The sequence below is a fragment of the Zingiber officinale genome, chromosome 6B, assembly GCF_018446385.1.
Source record: "Zingiber officinale cultivar Zhangliang chromosome 6B, Zo_v1.1, whole genome shotgun sequence".
NCBI lineage: Eukaryota > Viridiplantae > Streptophyta > Magnoliopsida > Zingiberales > Zingiberaceae > Zingiber > Zingiber officinale.
In genome coordinates this window covers 69,516,113-69,534,588 of record NC_055996.1, presented here as the reverse complement: position 1 = coordinate 69,534,588, position 18,476 = coordinate 69,516,113, and the positions used below count along the sequence as shown (strand labels likewise).

The window sequence follows — 18,476 nt, the reverse complement described above, 5'->3', positions numbered from 1 at the left end:
TTAGATCAAAGATACGAAGTGCATTGTTATAAAACTAGATGCACGAACACTTGCTTATACGGTTCTTGAAATAAAATACATTCGTAACCGTCACTAGCCCAAGCTCAATAAGGAAAATTCACGGTAAATGTGCATAGTATACCTCAGATACTGCAGATGATAGGGAAGGCCAGAAGACAGTTTGACGCAAATATTGAGATTGCCCAAGCCAATCCATGGTACTAATCCTGACAGCTCCTCCAAATCGCACTGACTTGATTGTGTCCACCCATCCTTGTTCATCAGCTTGGAACCTTTGAAATGAAAGTTGCATTGGGTACATGGAAAAACAACAAAAAGGGAGGATAAATGATAGCCACCAACCTAATTGTTCACAAATATCTATATAAGTTATTAAGGGTGTTCATAGAAGTTGATCCTTTAGCCGTGTCTGTTAGATGGTCAAATCTAGGCGCCAACTCAAAAATGTTGGCGTCCAAGTGTTAGTGTTCAACTACTTCTGACAATGAAGTAGTAGCAGATAATCAAGAACACAAGAGAATCTGAAAGAGTCTATATTTCTTTCACTAGTAGCAGATAATGATTAGATTAGAAAGCAAAAGAACGCATACCACACCAGCTACTCCTGCTGTTAAAGCCATAGGTGCAGTGACAGCGCTTAATCCAGATGAGCACATAACTGGAATCTGAACTGCTCGGGAAATGGAGTATGCAGCTGCTAGCGTTGGTGTGGCCTACATTTTAAAGAGGAAAAATATCACATTTTTCATCACAAGTGTGCTAAGATTTCTTATTCGTACTGTTGTTACCTTCTCGATCAAACCAAGGACACCAGGTTTTGATGGACTTGAGTATTTCCCTCCTTCAGTTTGGATTATATCAGCACCTTCCTGTTCCAGCAACTCTGCTAGCTTCACCTTTTTAAATTGAACAAAAAACAACGAGAGATTGTGTTAGTGACAAATCTCAGTTTACGAGGAAATAAATGAGCTACCTGATCAGGGAGACTAAGCATGTGTGGCACGGTTACAGACAGTGTAATGGATGGAAGAATCCTTCTAGTTTCTCTAGTGAGCTTTAGAATCTGACAATGGCACCACAGAATAGTGACGAGATAGAAATAGCTGAAAATACTCGAGGAACTGCAAGGAAAAGTACGATCATGATTCATATACCTGTTCAGGGGAAAACTGAATTCCCATCTCGTAGAAAGAATCATAATTTCCAATTTCCACCTGCATTTAGCACAAGGATTTTAATGTTTGGTATGACAGACAATCCGATCGAAACCAGTCAAGTTCATCGCATCCTAACCATTTGGGCACCTGCTTCCACTGCAGAAGGAAATGCCAAAGGGTCCACAGAGGAAACACAAATCTGCAAGAACAAGATCATCATAAGAAAGAAGAGCTGTGGAACTCTGAAAATGCGAGCTACTGAGGCAGCGAGCAATCTGCTTGAACAAGGTAATCATGCAGCGTTGGAACTCTGTCGTGAGCATCAATTACCAAATATTAAGATCACTGACAAACCAAATAATACCTTATTTTTAACAGCTATCTAGAGGATCTGGCTTTTTGACTTGAAGCTGGTTCAAAGAAGACAAATCAAATATACAAATACTAAGATGAAAGCATAATGAAGTAGTTAACTTTTTCTACTTTACCTGATTATAAGATCTACAGCTTCTTGCTCAGTATTTTGCTGCACGAGTAATTATTAGAAAAACAAACCCAATAGTAGAACAAAAGCTAGATAAAGAAACTAGATAATTTACACTGACAGAACTTTACAGAATAACATATAATACAGTGCTTTGTACTTGCATATTAATCCAGAAAACATCCTTTCACCTAAGTGACAATTTTTCCAAAACATCATCATTCACAAAACATCATCATACTTTCAAAGGAGAAGTAATTTACCATGAAACCATACTACCAGACTGTTTGGAATAAGTAATATCAACTTTTAATTTGTATATCATATATAGTTGAAGAAAATACTTTCGTTTAATGGCCTAAATTCAACACAAATTGACAAAGAAAAGTGTTTTTTTTTTGTTAATGCAAATATATTTAACCTCCAGCCTTTTCTTTGATACCCAAGAAAGTTCCGGCGACTGCTTAATTACTTTACTCTTTTTTTGTATATATGAACATTTCTGAATTGGATTAGTTTCCATATGATCAATCTCTAAATTACTAAACTGCTGCTAAACAGCATTTAAGCTTTGTTCCTTTCTTCTAACGCTAATATTCGTCGATATTGAGATAGTTTATTTGAATAGCCCAGGTACAGTTAAATCTTATACAGAGCTTAGTTGGTTAACTAGTAAATTATTAACCAGCCGCCGCACTAACGATTCATGATCTTAGCAACTGTGTAAATAAGACCCTGGAAATCCTACAGCCCGAGTGAACCCAATCGGATTGTCGTAGCAAACACCCTTCACAACAACAGAGGCCCCTTGAGCCCCGACCTTCTCTACCCAAGTGGCCATAGCAATTCCAAAGCGACGAGTAACCTTAGTCGAGCAAGCAGTCTGGAACACCAACCACTGACATATCCTAATAAAAAATCAATTACAACAAGGTTAAACACAGAGAGCGACGTCAAGTTAACGATCAGATAACACCAATAATCCAGATGGATGGTTGTCACAAATTAAAACATCATCATTCACAAAACAGAAGTAGTACTACCAGACGACACGGCATCGAACGAACTCGGAGCAAAGGAACTGCCACTTCCAAAGGAGAAAGGAGAGGTCGAAATGCTGGTGATGGCAGGAGAGGAGGTAGCGGTAGCAGAAGAAGAGAATAGAGGGGACGCAGAGGAGGAGGCAGGAAACGGGGATACGAAGGATGGAGCTGGAGCAGACGTCGTCGGCACAGAAAAGGCGGGGGGAGATGAGGACGTAGCAAACGAAGGCACCGAAGGTGCGGCACTAGCTGACGAAGCAAACAGTGTCTGAGCCGAGGACAAGGCCGGCGCCGACGCCGGAGGGGAAGCGGAAGTACCAAACAACGGAGAGGCAGCAGTGGAAGACGAACCGAAGCCGAAGTTGGGAGTCGAAGCCCCCAATCCAAAACCAAAATTAGGGCTTGAGGAAGCGGAAGGTGCGGCGGATGCTGAGGGAAAAGGGATAGGTTTGGGAGAAGAGACCGCCTGCAAGGAAAAGAGACCGGGGGTAGTAGAGGCGGAGGATGGAGCAGATGGCGAGAAAAGACTAGAGGTAGTAGAGGCGGAGGATGGAGCAGATGGCGGGAAAAGACTGAAGGTAGAAGCGGCGGAAGATGGAGCAGACGTCGAGAAAAGACTGGAGGTAGAAAAGGCTGAGGATGCGGCCGATGAGGAGCCAAAGGTTGAGAGGCCGAAGAGAGATGGGGAGGAACCGGCGGAGGAAGAAGCGCCTAGGGAGAAACCAGTGGCGGAAGATGAGGCGGCGCCAGCGGCGGTGGGAGGAAGGGGACTTTGAGAGAGGAGAGGGGGAAAGGCGAGGTTTGGGATCTCGACTTGGAGGAGTTGGGCCGGCGTGAGGAGTTTTGCGTGAGGAGTTTGGGTCGAGATTAGGGTTCAGAGGAGATCACGCGGCAAGGAGAGGAGAAGGCGCTCGTGGAGAGGAGAAGGCGCTCGTGGAGAGGAGTGGAGAGGAGAAGGCACTCGTGGAGAGGAGAAGGAGAGGAGAAGGCACTCGTGGAGAGGAGAAGGAGAGGCGAACTCGTGGAGAGGAGTGGTGAGGAGAAGGCGCGCGCGCGTTGAGGGTTTAGAGTTTAGCAAAGCGAGGGCTGCGAATTTATTTTAAGTGAGTTTAGGGGAAACATACACAACACTTTAAAAAACGTTTTTTAAAAAAATGTTGTCTTTGACCATAAACAACAACACTAAAGACAACACTTCATTAAAAACCGTTGTCTTTAGTAAAAAGTAAATACCATAGACAACGCTTTTCACTAAAAGCGTTGTAAAACAAAGAACGACAACGTTTTTATTAAAAAGCGTTGTCTATTGGGTGTTGTTGAATGCAAAAATTCTTGTAGTGACATGGTAAAATGCTAAAAAGTTCCAATGATTTAAACAAAACTTGCTAGATCCCTAAGATCTTTATTCCAAGTTCCATCCACACACATCTTTGCAGCATTATCCTCCAGCCTCCGCTAGTCCATCTTCCCTTTACCTTTATCTGCAGTATAAGGAAAATAGTATCTGTAAGCTTGAGAGCTTAGTAAGAAACCATCTACCTCACTAAAACATGCATTCGATGCAATATTATGTTTTTAAAACATGCTATTTGAAATACATACTGAATATGCTAAGCATGGCATGACATACAACACATAGAAAGCAAAACTGATCATAGTAATAGAGCTAATCATAAACTATCAGGTTGTATCAACAAAAAGCTACATCGATATAAAACTGAGCTAAGCTAATACTAATCTGATGCTGAAGCTGTACTAATAACCAGGCTCCACGACATGCAGGAGGATCGGTATTAAGCATCAGATTAGTATTAGCTTAGCTCAGTTTTATATCGGTGTAGCTTTCTGTTGATACAACCTGATAGTTTATGATTAGCTCTATTACTATGATCAGTTTTCTAAGCGAAAGTTTATAAATACTTCTTTTCCTTATACTACAGATAAAGGTAAAGGGAAGATGGACTAGCGGAGGCTGGAGGACAATGCTGCAAAGATGTGTGTGGATGGAACTTGGAATAAAGATCTTAGGGATCTAGCAAGTTTTGTTTAAATCATTGGAACTTTTTAGCATTTTACCATGTTTCGCACTTTAGTATGTTTAAATGCCATGAACTAGTAAATTATGCACTCTACCTTGCTTAGAACATTAGTTATGTGATGTTAGAATGTTCCCAGTCATTTTAGAACTTGTATGTGTGATTGAGGCACGAAACAGTGCTGAAATCAGACTTCTAGTACGAAATCAGAAGCCCCAATCGATCGGCTGATCGATTGGAGGCTTCTCAATCGATCAACCGATCGATTGAGAAGTTCGTACCGCGAACAGTAGGCCTCTGGATTGATCAGCCGATCGATCCAGCAAATTCTGTCGTGAACAGAAGGCTCTGGGATCGATCACTGGATCGATTGGCCAGTCTGGATCGATCAGCCGATCGATCCAGAATATTGCCCAAGCACAGTAGCGTGTTGGATCGATCACTGGATCGATCCAACCTAAGCCCCACATACAGTAGCCACTTGGATCGATCAATGGATCGATCCGGCCATTCCAATCGATCCGTGGATCGATTGGGAGGCCTGATATCAGCAAGAAACTCTTAGTTAAGTTCCTTGACCATTGGGGGATGTAATATATGTCATGAATAGTTTAGATTACACCCCTTAGCACATGTAGAATCAAGAAATGATAATAGTTTAGCAAAATTTTAATTAGTACAGCTTCCGCACTTAGATTTAATGATGGTCATGGAATAGTTAGCACAGCATAATGTAACGATCGGCCTCACAGCCTAGTTAGTAGGAGGCGGGTCGTTACAGGTCGACCCTCAACGAATTCCGGGCAGTAGTCTCGACCTATTGACAGAAGATCAAGTTCCTCGTAGAGGACCGGGTCGGGGAAGTCAAAGTAGACCAATTGGCTGCTCGGCGCTGCTACGTTGAGATGGTGAAGGCGGAGGCTAAGTCCGCTCGGAAAGCTTCCCGACACGAGGTAAACGCCATAACCGAAAAACCGCCTACTCTAGTTTATGAAGAGAAAGAAGAGGTGCAGATACACCTTAGCCAGGCAGAGGTAATGACTTTCGTAGCGGTCGACCTGCAAGCTGAGCAGAAGGCCAAGCTGATCAGATGTCTTCAGTGAAATCATGATGTCTTCGCCTGGTCCACGCATGAACTACCTGGTGTTTCCCCGAGCATAGTGCGGCATGAGCTTCACGTCCGACCGGATGCAAGGTTGGTAAAATAAAGGAAAAGAGATTTCAGCGCTGGGCAGAACCAGATCATTCGAGCTGAGGTAGAAAAGCTATTGGAGGCCGACCACATCAGAGAGGTCCAGTTCCCAAGCTGGCTCGTGAATGTAGTGCTAGTCTCAAAGCCCAACAACAAGTGGAGGGTCTGCATCGACTTTCGAGACCTCAACAAGGCTTGCCCAAAGGACTTCTACCCACTGCCTAGGATCGACCAAGTGGTGGACTCCACAGCTGAGTGCGAGCTGATATGCATGTTAGACGTGTATCAGGGATATAACCAAATGCCGCTCGTCCGGGAAGACCAAGAGAAAGTGAGCTTCATCATAGCGGATGACACCTATTGCTACAACATGATACCGTTCGGACTAAAGAATGCTGGGGTTACCTACCAAAGGCTCATGAATAAGGTGTTCCAGCAGCAGATAGGACTAAACATGGAAGTGTATGTCGACGATATACTCATTAAGTCTCTCCGAGCTGCCGACCTCTGCGCAGATATAGAAGAAACTTTCCAGATGCTCCGCGCATACGGAATTAAGCTAAACCCGAGCAAATGTCTGTTCGGCGCAAAGGGTGAAAAATTCCTCGACTATATCGTCACCGAGCGGGGTATCGAGATGAACCCTAGTAAGGTAAAGGCACTGCAAGATATGCCGCGACCAAGGAATTTGAAGGAAACCCAGCGCCTCATCGATCGGATAACTGCCTTATCTCGATCCATCTCCAAGTCTGTCGACCGGAGCCTCCCTTTTTTCAAGATACTACGCTGAGCTACCAAATTTCAATGGGACGAAGAGTGCGACAAGACATTTGAAGAACTAAAAGAATATCTGAATTCTCTGCATGTATTGGCTAAGTCAGCTGCCAACGAGCTGCTTCGCATTTATTTATCCTCGACCGAGCACGCTGTCGGCTCGGCGTTGGTGCGGTCGAATGGCGAGGAACAACCAGTGTACTTTCTGAGCCATATCTTAAAAGATGTTAAATCCCGCTACACTGGTCTCGAGAAACTTGCCTTTGCGCTGGTGCTCGCCGCTCGGAGGCTTTGACCATACTTCCTCGCGCATACAATCATAGTAATGACAAATAGCCATCTGGGTCGAGTCCTTCTCAATCCAGAAGCATCCGGGCGGGTGATCAAATGGACAAAGGAGCTTAGTGAGTTCGACATACAGTATCAGCCCCGAACGACCATCAAGGCACAATCCTTGCCGGACTTTGTCACTGAGGTACATAATCTCGAGCCAGAAGCCACTTGGAGGATATATGTGGACGGATCGTCCACTCGGCAAGGGAGCGGAGTCGGTGTACTACTGATTTCCCCACAGGAAGAATGGATGCATCTGCCCGTTCAGGTAGAATATCGGACAACTAATAACGATGTCGAATATGAGGAGCTCATGGCAGGCCTATAAGCCGCTCGGCATGTCGGAGCGATCAGGGTCTTGATTCACTCGGATTCCCAGTTAGCCGCTCAGCAACTCAGTGGAATATTTGAGATAAGTAACACTCGACTCAAGCTCTACGCCAAAGCCTTTGAAAGGTTAAAAGCCAACTTTTGAGAGGTGGTTATTCAGAAGATACCCCGAGCGGAAAATCAAGTGGCAGACGAGCTGGCTAAGCTAGCCAGCTCCATATTGCCTATTGTTATATCGCAGCCGATCGAGCAGGTATCTCTGGTGGCACATGTTGATCGGATGGAAGGACTCACCTTCCCAAATGACTGGAGGACATCGCTGATAGAGTTCCTACGATCGGGAATTACGTCGTCCGATCGGGAGGAAGCCCACCTGTTGAGAAGGAGAGCAAGAAGATTCACGCTGATTGGGGATCAACTGTACAAGAAAGCTTTCTCCCAGCCCCTACTCAAGTGTGTCGGACCAGAAGATATTGAGTACATTCTACAGAAGGTGCATCAAGAAACTTGCGGAGGACACTCGGGCGATTGGTCATTGGCCAGAAAGATACTGCTGGCCGGATATTTTTGGCCAACCCTCCAGGCGGATGCCGCTCAGATAGTGTCCACCTACATGTCCTGCTAGAGGTATCACAACCTCTCGCACTGACTCACAGAAGAGATGACGACGTCCACAGTATCTTATCTGTTCGATCAGTGGGGCGTGGATATAGTGGGGCACTTCCCCATGGCGACCGGACAACGAAAGTTCCTGCTCGTCGCGGTAGACTACTTCTCCAAATGGGACGAGGTCAAGCCGCTCGCAAGAATAACCAAGCAGATGGTTCAGAAATTCATCTGGCAGCACATCATATGTCGGTTTAGAATTCCACGTCGGCTCGTCTCTGACAATGGGAGACAGTTGGCCGGGCAACGCCTCAGAGAATGGTGCGAAGGCTACGGGATTCAGCAGGCCTTCACTTACGTAGTGTATCCCCAAAGCAACGGGCAAGCTGAAGTGGCCAATTGGGAGATTCTATGAATTCTTCGAGTTTGGCTCGACCACGTCAGAGGCAGCTAGGCAGACGAGCTTCCGGGCATGCTATGGGCAATTCGCACGACCCGAAAGGATGGGACAGGAGTGACACCATTCCACTTGGTTTATGGAGGCGAAGTAGTCATCCCTGTTGAAGTTGGAATTGAGTCCGAACATCTGCAGCAGTATAGCGAGGAGAACGCCGAGCGGAGACTCCTGGAGCTGGACTTGGTGGACGAAGCACGTGCCAAAGTAGCCGTCCGACTGACACCTACTGACAGAGGATGAGCTAGAACTACAACAGGTGGGTAATACCTAGATCTTTTCTGGTCGACGACTTCGTATGGAAGAAGGTGAAGCTAGTCAGGGATGTCACCAAGCTGGAGGCTCCTTGGGCCGGACCCTTCAAGGTCGTGGGAAAGCTCCGGTCGGATGCTTATTACCTAGAAGACGAGGATGGGCGGAGGCTAGAGCGTCCATGGAGTGCAAACCATCTCCAGTCGTACCGAGCTGGGTGAAAGGTGCGCTGATGTAACTAATACCATGTAATCTTCATTCTCTGCGTCCTTCGGCTGCAGGATTAAAAGCTAAAGTAAAAGTTTACAAAGTTATCACCGAGCGGCCAACCCGTTCTGAAGACTATCGAGCGGCGATGTTAAACCCTAGAGTCAGAGCGGCGACTATAAAACCCCCACCTTAAAGACCGTCGAGCGGTGACGTTAAACCCTAGAGTCGGAGCGGTGACTATAAAAACCCTGCCTTGAAGACCGTCGAACGACGACGTTAAACCCTAGAGTCGGAGCAACGACTATAAAAACCCTGCCTTGAAGACCGTCAAGCGGCGACATTAAACCCTAGAGTCGGAGCGGCGATTATAAAAACCCCGCCTTGAAAACCGTCGAGCGACGACGTTAAACCCTAGAGTCGGAGCGGCGACTATAAAACCCCCGCCTTACAGACCGTCGAGCGGCGACGATAAACCCCGGCCTTAGAAAATCGTCTAAGCGTAGACACTAAAACTGAAGTCGAGCGGCGACTATAAACCCCAGAGGCATTATCCTAAGCGAATATTTCAATAATAACATGGGTGCCACAGCCGATCGGGACTACGCATCCAAATACTTAGCAAGCAAACAACATATGAAAAAGACGCAAAAGGATTTCATTGATAGACGCTGCCGAACGGCAGAAACACAGTTAAGGTTTACAAAAAACAAGGCTTAAAAAAACACTCTATTGAATCCTCTCTCACTCAATATAGTCAAAGGCCTCGTCGGGAATAGCCTCAAGAAGCTGGACTCGGTTGACATCCTTGTCGGAGAAAGCTTCAGGGAGGTGGTCGTTCGCCTTCAGCTGGACGAGCGTGGCATTAATGGATAGCTCGAACGAGTGGACGATACGGTTGGTCGCCTTCTCCAGAAACTGGTCCGAGCGCAGCTACTATTGCTTCCAAGCGGCAAAGCAACTCGATTTGGCCTCCTGATAGGTCTTCAGGGCAGCACGGGAGGCCTCCAGCTCCTCTTCCAAACGCTTCACTTGATTCTGAAGCTCCACTTCGTTGGTCGAGCGGCTCTCCCGCTCGGCAGATAGAGAGTCCTTTACTTTCTTCATATCTTCTGCCAACTGTCGGGCTTCTTTATTCTTTTCTTCTAAGTCGGCGATGACCCGTTGTTTCCTTGTGGAGGCCAGGTCAAGCCTCTTATCATAAGTCTTCAACTGTGCCTCTATTTGGCCCATCCTGCTGGCATGCTCGGCCGATTTCTACTGCTCCTCGGCGAGGATTTGTTGGGCCTTCTCCAGCTCAACCTTCAGACGGGCGGGCGATGGTCCTTGGGAAGAGGCTTCTCCAGAAATCTTGAGCCTCTTTAGCTCATCTTCCACTTGGGCCAGCCGTTGGCACATGGTGATATTCTCCACCCAATACTGCAAGTAAAAATTAGTGTCGAGCGGAGGTAACTTATGAATTAACACAAATACTAATCCCAGTGGGCATCTCCAGATGACTGTCGACCAGCGCACCTAGGGGCTTCATGGTCGCTCGCGCCCTCGCCTCCTCCAAGACGCGGGCGAGCCAACCCCGGATGTAGACTTGATGTTGGGGAGAGCTGGGCTGGTTGCCCGGCGCGAGAAGATCCTCAGTCGGCAGGCGAAGGGTGGTGGTGACGGATCGTCTCCCGCCCGGCGCCGATTGGGCAGAGGCAGACGGACCGGAGGCTTGGGCAGAACAGACGGGAAGAATGGATGATCGAGTTATCTTCCGCCTAGCTGGAGGAAGGGAGGTGATTGGCTGAACGGATAACGACTCCTGTAGTTCAGCCACCGACGGAGTCCGATCAAAGGAAGTAGCCTCCAGTGTTACGGGGGCTAGGGACGGGACGCCTCCCTCCGCAAAAGCTTGGATGGCTGAAGTAGCAGATCGGGATGACGCCTCCGTTCGACACCTCTTGCGGGAGAGTGGTACTTCGTCGCCCGAGGACCCAGATCCTTCAGCAGGAATGATGGGCGGCGCGCCACGAACTGAGCCTGATTCAGTTACCCTTCCCACGTTGGGCGTCTGCTCGGCGGTGTCGTCGCCCGCAATTGTAGTTTCCCCAACTGTGCCCTCCTACGAGCCGACCGAGGTCAGGCCGAGCCGCTCCATCTCCTTAGCAGCAGCTGCTTCGATCTCGGCCTGCTTAGCCTTCATTATACCCGCTGCTCGGGCACGTATCATGATAACGGCTGTAAGAGAAGAACAGAATCAGTTAGACTCAAAGGATGAAAATTAAGAAATTTCATACCTAGGCTGCTCGGGAGCTTCACTCGGCTCGGACTTAGCCCAAACATGTACATCACGCCTTCTGGTAGCAGCTTGTGAATGTTGAACTTCAACCCGACCAACATATTAGCGACGTGGAGGTAATCCAGTTGAGTCTTGTACCTCTTCAGCTTGGGCGGGGGTGGCAAGGCGGTCTGCCATTGAGTTCGGAAGTGGGGTCGTTGGGGGAGTCTTAGATAAAAAAAGTACTCCTTCCAGTGTTTGTTGGAGGAGGGCATCTTTTCGAAGAAAATTAGGCTAATATGGGACTGAAACAGATAGGTGCCCAGCTCAGATTATTTAGGGTAGAAGAAGTAGTGGAAGACCTGAGGGGTCAGTGGGATGCTGTGCACGTGGAACAGCACCACCACGTCGCACAGCAGGCGGAAGGAGTTGGGGATGAGCTGGGCAAGCGGGATTCGAAAAAAATTACAAACTTTGGTTATGAATGGATGAATGGGAAACCGGAGGCCGACCACGAACTGGTCTCGAAAGAAACAAATGTGTCGGTCGGCGGGTTGTGTGGCTGTTCGGACGGACCGGCCAGGATGATCTCGTGGTCAGGCGGGAGGTCAAACGCGTTAATGAGGTGTGCCGCGTCGCCCGCATCGAACCTGTTCTCCATGGTGGTATATCAGAGACCAGGGGTCGAGTCGACTGGCTGGGAGGAACTGGCCATAGTCAGAAAACAAAGAAGCAGAAGGATTTGCTAAGGGGGTCAACGGAAATACGAAGCAGGATCGACAAGAGGTTCACTAAACAGAACGACGGAACACTGGAAAACGGTAAAGGGCAGAAGAGAAGACAAAGGAACAGAAGTCAAAGCTTACAAGAAAATGGAGCGCCGGGGGAGAAAACTAGGAGTCGCTGGAGTGCTGGAAGCAAGCAAAGTCGCCGAAGCAAATGGTCGAAGAGCAGAAATAGAACGCAAATGAAGAAGCGGCGATGCTGAAGCATTATAAAGATGGGCGCGGCCGACCGAGGTCGTCCGATCTAGGGCACAGGAATCGAAGTGCACATCCGACCGTTGAATTCGAACCGCCAAACGTCACATCAGTAGCTGTCACCTCGGACGTACGGTGACTGCGCCAACGACACGTGGCGTCCTCCCACAGGGCAGCATTTAATAGGCGCGTGCTCGGCCTTAATGGAAGTGATTTGCGCACATCACGAGAAGATTCAGATGGCATCGGCATTAGCTGACCGGCTCGCGCCCCTTCGAAAGCGGTGAGGAAAAGTATCCAATATACTAAGTACAAAGGCACGAAGCACCGACCGGGGGAGAAAGATCAGTCCCACAGAGACAGAGTGGGATCCGACTCATCTATTAGCCGATCGGCCAACCGTTCACCAGGCTACTTGTCCAGTCAGTCGGACTTGCAGCCTCCTTCGACTAGATTTAAGGGGGAGGCATGTGATCCGGTGGTAAGACGAGGCTCGCCTGGTAGGAAGTCAAAGTGGTCAACATCCAGGGTAGGCGGCCGATCGAGCGAGCTACCTTCCCGAGCGGCGGGGAGAATAGTCGACCTGGCATATCGACAGCTCGGCCTAACGCCGAGTTTCCGACGCTCATAAGGCAAAACAGGAAGAGATAAAGGCCGAGCAGACATCCCGCACGGCTAACCAGGAACACAGCATCGACCCTGCAGTTAAGGCTCCCTCGCTCGATAGGGCGGAGTCGAACATCAAATCATCGGCCGAGCAGACATTCGAGTCGATCCGACCTTGGTGGCGCCGGGAGGGCGTTAGCCGAGCAGTCCCTTCACTCGGCCAGGGAAAGGTGCTAGCCGAGCGGTTCCTACGCTCGGCCCGGTAAAGGATAAAGGGAGCAGTTGGCGATATCTTCCTAGGAACCAGTGCCGCCGACAAGAGGCAATGCCGACGGTATGGTCAGACAAAGAGTCGTACGGGGGAAACTTCCACTGTCACGTCAGAGATATGCTCGTGCTATTAAGGTATGGTGTCCTGCACGCTTTTTTGACACATCCATTCTAGGTATGCTTTGAGGAGCGTGCATGCCTCGGGGAGCATGCACGCGCCTCTGGGGAGCCCTATATAAGGACCCCCAGACTTCGACGGAGCTATGCACACATATGTACTGTAGTTACCGTTCTCGTTTCTTTTTTTGCTCTACTTCTTTTTTCGTTGGAGATCTTACTTGAGCGTCGGAGGACCATCGCCGGGGAACCCCTCCCCGGCTCGGCGTTGTGTTTGCAGGTTCACGTCAGTAGGAGACTTACGCCCTCAGCCAGTCAACAGGAGCGCCACATCCCCAGCGTCCATCAACTCAGCTCTCGAACAGGATCATCGGAGATTCGTAAGTATTTTTTATTATTAGTAATTCAAGTTTGTATATTTCTTTAATAATTTTCAAACCTTAATATATTTTTTTCTTGCACATTTATTCTTGATGGTCATTGGGTTACATCTTATATCATTGAAAAATTTAAAGAATGAGTATGCACTACATGGAGGCATGTAAACAAGGAGATGAAGACATTTTATTATAATGAATTTGTAGTAAGTAAATTTAATATATTTGGTATTCAATAATGTTGGTGCAATCGACCTCTAGGGTTTCGATTTTTGACAATATGACCAAGCGTTGACCCAAACAGGACTTGATGTTTGGGAGAGAGAAGTCTAGTTAAGTCTAGATGACTAGCAAAGGTAAGTCCTAACCTAAGGTTAGGCAAAGTGGAAGTCCCAGTGAGTGAAATCGGGCCCTAGTGAGTGAAGCTAGGTGGTGGAAGTCCTGGTGAGTGAAGTCAGGCCCTAGTGAGTGAAGCTAGGTGGTAGAAGTCCTAGTGAGTGAAGTCAGACCCTAGTGAGTGAAGCTAGGTGGAGGAAGTCCTGGTGAGTGAAGCCAGGCAATGGAAGTCCTAGTGAGTGAAGCTAGGCAACCCTAGGAGGTAACCCTAGGTTATACTTGATATCTGTTAATACTGTGCTAACTCAGTGTTGCAGGGAAGCTCAGCTAGGTCGACGGGCTGACCAGGTAGCTGACACGAAGTCCAGACGGGTCGAAGGGCTGACCGAACATCTGGCAGGTAAGTACAGGTAAGTCATTGGAGGAGAGTGACTGTGAGGACGCGTTCCCGGGAAGGGAACATTAGGCGTCGATCCTACTTAGATCCATTTCGGACATCTAAGTTGAGATCGTGACTAGATTCCGGTCTCGAGGAGACGGAATCTAATTAATATTTTATTTAATCATAAACTGTGCTAACACTCTATTTTGCAGGATATATAATTGCCTCGGACTAATGTTTTCGTGTAGGTAGGAAGCTTCCGGAAAACATGGGTCCGGGCGCCCAGAGGCAAGATTTATCCACAAACGTCGCCTCGCCACGTGGAGATCCCTGGTTGGCTCGCCTACATCATATTCAGGACGCCAGAAGGGATCCAGGCTCCTCGAACCTCCTATATAAGGAGGGTAAAGGCTGGAGTCACTACAACAACTCAAGATCTACTCTTCTGTGCTCCTGCGATGCTGCGAAGGCTCTCCGACAAAGTGTTATTTATGTTTCTGTCTTTTCTTATTGTCGGCTTCCTTTTCTTCGCTAATTAATTCTTGTACTTAACTTGTAATAACTATTCGAATTATTAGTGATTGCCCATCGAAAGCACCCTTGCGTGCGAACCTTAGAGTAGGAGTCACCAAAGTCTCCGAACCAAGTAAATATTTGTGTTTGCTTTGGCTTACTTATTTTCCGCTGCTTACTCTCGAATTTTTTAAATCGCTATTCACCCCCCCTCTAGCGAAACTCATGATCCAACAAGTAGTATCAAAGCCGGTACCACTTTGAATTGGTGCAACCACCAATCGAGCAAGGGGGGTTATTTTTCAAAGTAAAATAGATATCGTTTGGGTTTAAAAAATATCCTTACGCCTTTCATTTTTTTCCCTCCAAAACCGTTTTTAAAATATACATTTTCATCTTTTCACCATTGGTCGATATTAGTGAAATATCGCATTTTCAAAAAATTGTAATAATATATTTTTAATATATTTTATTAATATTTTATTATTTTTTTAAAAAAATACTTCACGCTTATTTTCCTTATCTCCTGCACTACTAATCCAAGACCAAGTTTTGGGATTTTTTTTTTGTGTGTGCAAGGTAAAAATGGTCCAACTAGAAGGACGGAGCATTCACGAACCACCTCCATAAGGTACCCGCTTGGGCGAAGTTTGTCCGAGCGCTCGGAGTCCAGGTTCCCGAACCCCTCCCAGGCGCCTAGACACTCTTTTTCAACTTCTTTCCTACAAAGAAGAGTTAGTCTAGGCAACAAAAAATATATTTATCCTGTAAAATAAAGTTAACACAATACAATAAGATAGTAGTAGTAATTAGATCCTATCTACCTAAGACCAGAATTTAGTCAAGATCTCAACTTAGGTTTCCTAAATAGACCTAAGTTAGACCGACGCCTACTTTTCCCTCAATCGAGAACGCGTTCTCACTTGATCCCTCCTCCAATTGCTTATCTTTTACTTACCAACTACAGTCACTTGACTCACCTTTGACCCACTAGGTCTTTCTACCAGTTGTCAGGTCCGCAGACTCAACTGGACTTCAATCGGTTGTCAGGTCCCGCATACCCAACTTGACTTCCTACTAGATATTGAGTGTCACATACCTATCTGGACTTTGCACTAGCTATCGAGTCCTGCAGACCTAGCTAGATTTCAGCATAGTGTCAAGTTCTCCAGACCTGTCAACTCTTACCCACTTGGTAAAGCAATTAGACTACAAACACTCTAACTTTAATCCACTTATCATTCATCAAAACTTGAGTTAGATTATTAGTACAAATTGTACCAACAAAATCTAGTTGCGGGGAATAGTGTTTCCAGCGGTGTTTACCAATGGAATATTTATTCAGTTGGCAAAAATACCGACGAAAATTTGATTTTTGTCGGAAAACCCCGTTTCGACTAATGATATCCCAACAAACGCTTTTCCGTTAGAATGTCTTTGGTAAATGAATATTCCGATGGATTTCTGACAAAAAGAAATCCCGTCAATAAACCCAATTAATTTGTAGTGCATATTAATTTGAACGTAATTAATATATGTCACATTTAAAAATATATATAAAATCAACATGACCACATGTCATATATCTATTATATTAATATTTTTTTTATTAACGTATATCTACATTTATTTTAATATAAATACTCATTATTTATAGTATGATTGTTCGTTTATTCATCTTTACTAATATTTTATATCAAATAAATATTTTTTTTAAAAAATACTCATGGACTACATTCAAATAATTGAACGTTGACGTGTATGTGAGTATTATAACACACATACATATTGATTGTAATACTATTTAGATATTATAACACCCACATATTAATACATATACCACGGCAAATTTTTGTTCCTTTTATTCCTTTCTTGCACAAATTATTTTGCAAGAGAAACACATAGAAAATTCAACTAAGGCCTGAATTTGTACCTCCATAAACGATGTAATCCAAAACAAATCATGAATACTCCTACGATACAAATGTGGTGGTAAAACATTCAAGGCAACAAATAAGGGGATAGGGTTCGAATCCTAATAGAGATAAATATTCTAGTGGTATGTATAATTGTACTCCATATTTCTTCTATAGATGAACTAAGATGGAAAAACTATCTTTGACTCTTCTCCAGAGAACATTTTAAGAAATTCTAGCACAGACCTAACAATCCTAAACAGCTATTTTCGGGTTTACTATTAACTATAATAAAATAAAAGAAACCATATATTACTGATCTTGTACATGCTAGAAGTCCTAATATATCTAAGAATATTCATCCTAAGTTAAATACACTGAATGAGAAATTAGCCAAAGAGATCAACTAGATAAGAAATCAATAATTCCTAATTTATTATTAGTAAAAACATAAATGTAGTCCGTTGTAGTCTAGTTGGTTAGGATATTCGGCTCTCACCCGAAAGACCCGGGTTCAAGTCCCGGCAACGGAATTAATTTTTTCCCTGTTTTAGATTTAACAAAACTGTAATTTTTCTGAATTAATATATATTTTTTAAAATTTAGTCCTAGAAGTTTAACAAAATTGCATTTATTTCCTTACCTCAGAATTTGTAAATCTGTATCAAAAGTAAAATACGCAAAGTAGGTACAAAATAATTGAGGTACCTTGACTTCTTCACCTTTTATATATATATATATATATATATATATATATATATATATCAGAAGTGTTATGCTACGGATAAAGTTGTACAGACCGTTACGGACATACCTTCTTGATCGGTTATCAGTCCGATCAGGAAACCTCCTGATCGGTCCAGAGATCGATCAGGGAACCGACCATTTTCTGATCGATCTACAGACCGATCAAGAGGTTCTCTGATCGGTCCAGAGACCGATCAGGAGGTTCCCTGATCGGACTGGTGACCGATCAGGAAGGCATATCCACAGCGGTCCGCACGGCTTTATCCACAGCATATCACTTCTGATATATATATATATATATATATATATATATATATATATATATATATATATATATATATATATATATACTCATTGTTTTTCTTTAAAAAGGAAAGGGATAATTAAAACATTAATTATAGATTAAGAACAGTAAGCCATCCATAAACAATAAATTGTGGATCTGGCTCCAATGACTCAGTTGATCACAGGCTGATTTTTTAAAAAAATGTATCTGCCTTTCTTTAAAAAAGATAAATTATTATAGTTCATCACATTGTCTCCTAAAGTTCAGAGTTTGATAAAATAATTCGTTAAATTTATAATAATAACAAAAGATAAATCTTTGCTTATTTAGATGTACAGAACCCATAATTTGATTTCTGTCGTCAAGAAAAAACCACAAAAAATGCGTTTGCCGGGAGTCGAACCCGGGTCTATTGCTTGGAAGGCAATTATCCTAACCGTTGGACTACAAACGCTGCTTTTATGATTTCAATAATTTATCTAAGATAAAAATATAATAAAAAAAGTCCAAGCGGAAGAATTTTCAATTACGAAATATATGCACATCTTTCATTGGTATTTAACAAATATATTACATTCCCACGGATATTTTGAAACTTAATAAAAAAAAACCATAGTTGCACATTTTGTTTTAAAAAATTGTCGGGGCAAAAATAAATAAATAAAAACGAATTTAAACAACACCAATATATTGAGTTCAAATTTTACCTTAATAAGATAATTTAATTAATCACGAATTAAAATTATCCTCTAATGAAAGATTTTAAATTATTATCATAAAAGATTATCTATTCATCTCTT

At 44.6% G+C, this 18,476-nt stretch overlaps 2 protein-coding genes and 2 non-coding genes across 4 annotated transcripts; 2 read left to right on the top strand and 2 right to left on the bottom strand.

The window, feature by feature from the left end:
• Window positions 1–493: 493 nt before the first annotated feature.
• LOC121991095 (uncharacterized protein ycf23-like) lies at window positions 494–1,395 on the bottom strand. The gene is made up of 6 exons (XM_042545121.1): window positions 1,315–1,395; window positions 1,176–1,235; window positions 995–1,084; window positions 810–917; window positions 612–734; window positions 494–499 (listed from the first exon to the last, which is right to left on the bottom strand). Exons 1-6 carry the CDS (start codon window positions 1,393–1,395, stop codon window positions 494–496), a joined length of 468 nt encoding a protein of 155 aa, XP_042401055.1.
• A 1,381-nt stretch (window positions 1,396–2,776) lies between these two features.
• LOC121991094 (MARCKS-related protein 1-A-like) lies at window positions 2,777–3,481 on the top strand. Its single transcript, XM_042545120.1, has 2 exons — window positions 2,777–2,942; window positions 3,105–3,481. The coding sequence occupies exons 1-2, from the start codon at window positions 2,777–2,779 to the stop codon at window positions 3,479–3,481; spliced, it is 543 nt and encodes a 180-aa protein (XP_042401054.1).
• A 13,622-nt stretch (window positions 3,482–17,103) lies between these two features.
• Window positions 17,104–17,176, top strand: TRNAE-CUC. Its single transcript has one exon. It is a non-coding gene; the product is annotated as a tRNA-Glu (tRNA).
• Window positions 17,177–18,058: 882 nt separating this feature from the next.
• On the bottom strand, window positions 18,059–18,130 carry TRNAG-UCC. Its single transcript has one exon. It is a non-coding gene; the product is annotated as a tRNA-Gly (tRNA).
• Between the last annotated feature and the right edge of the window lie 346 nt (window positions 18,131–18,476).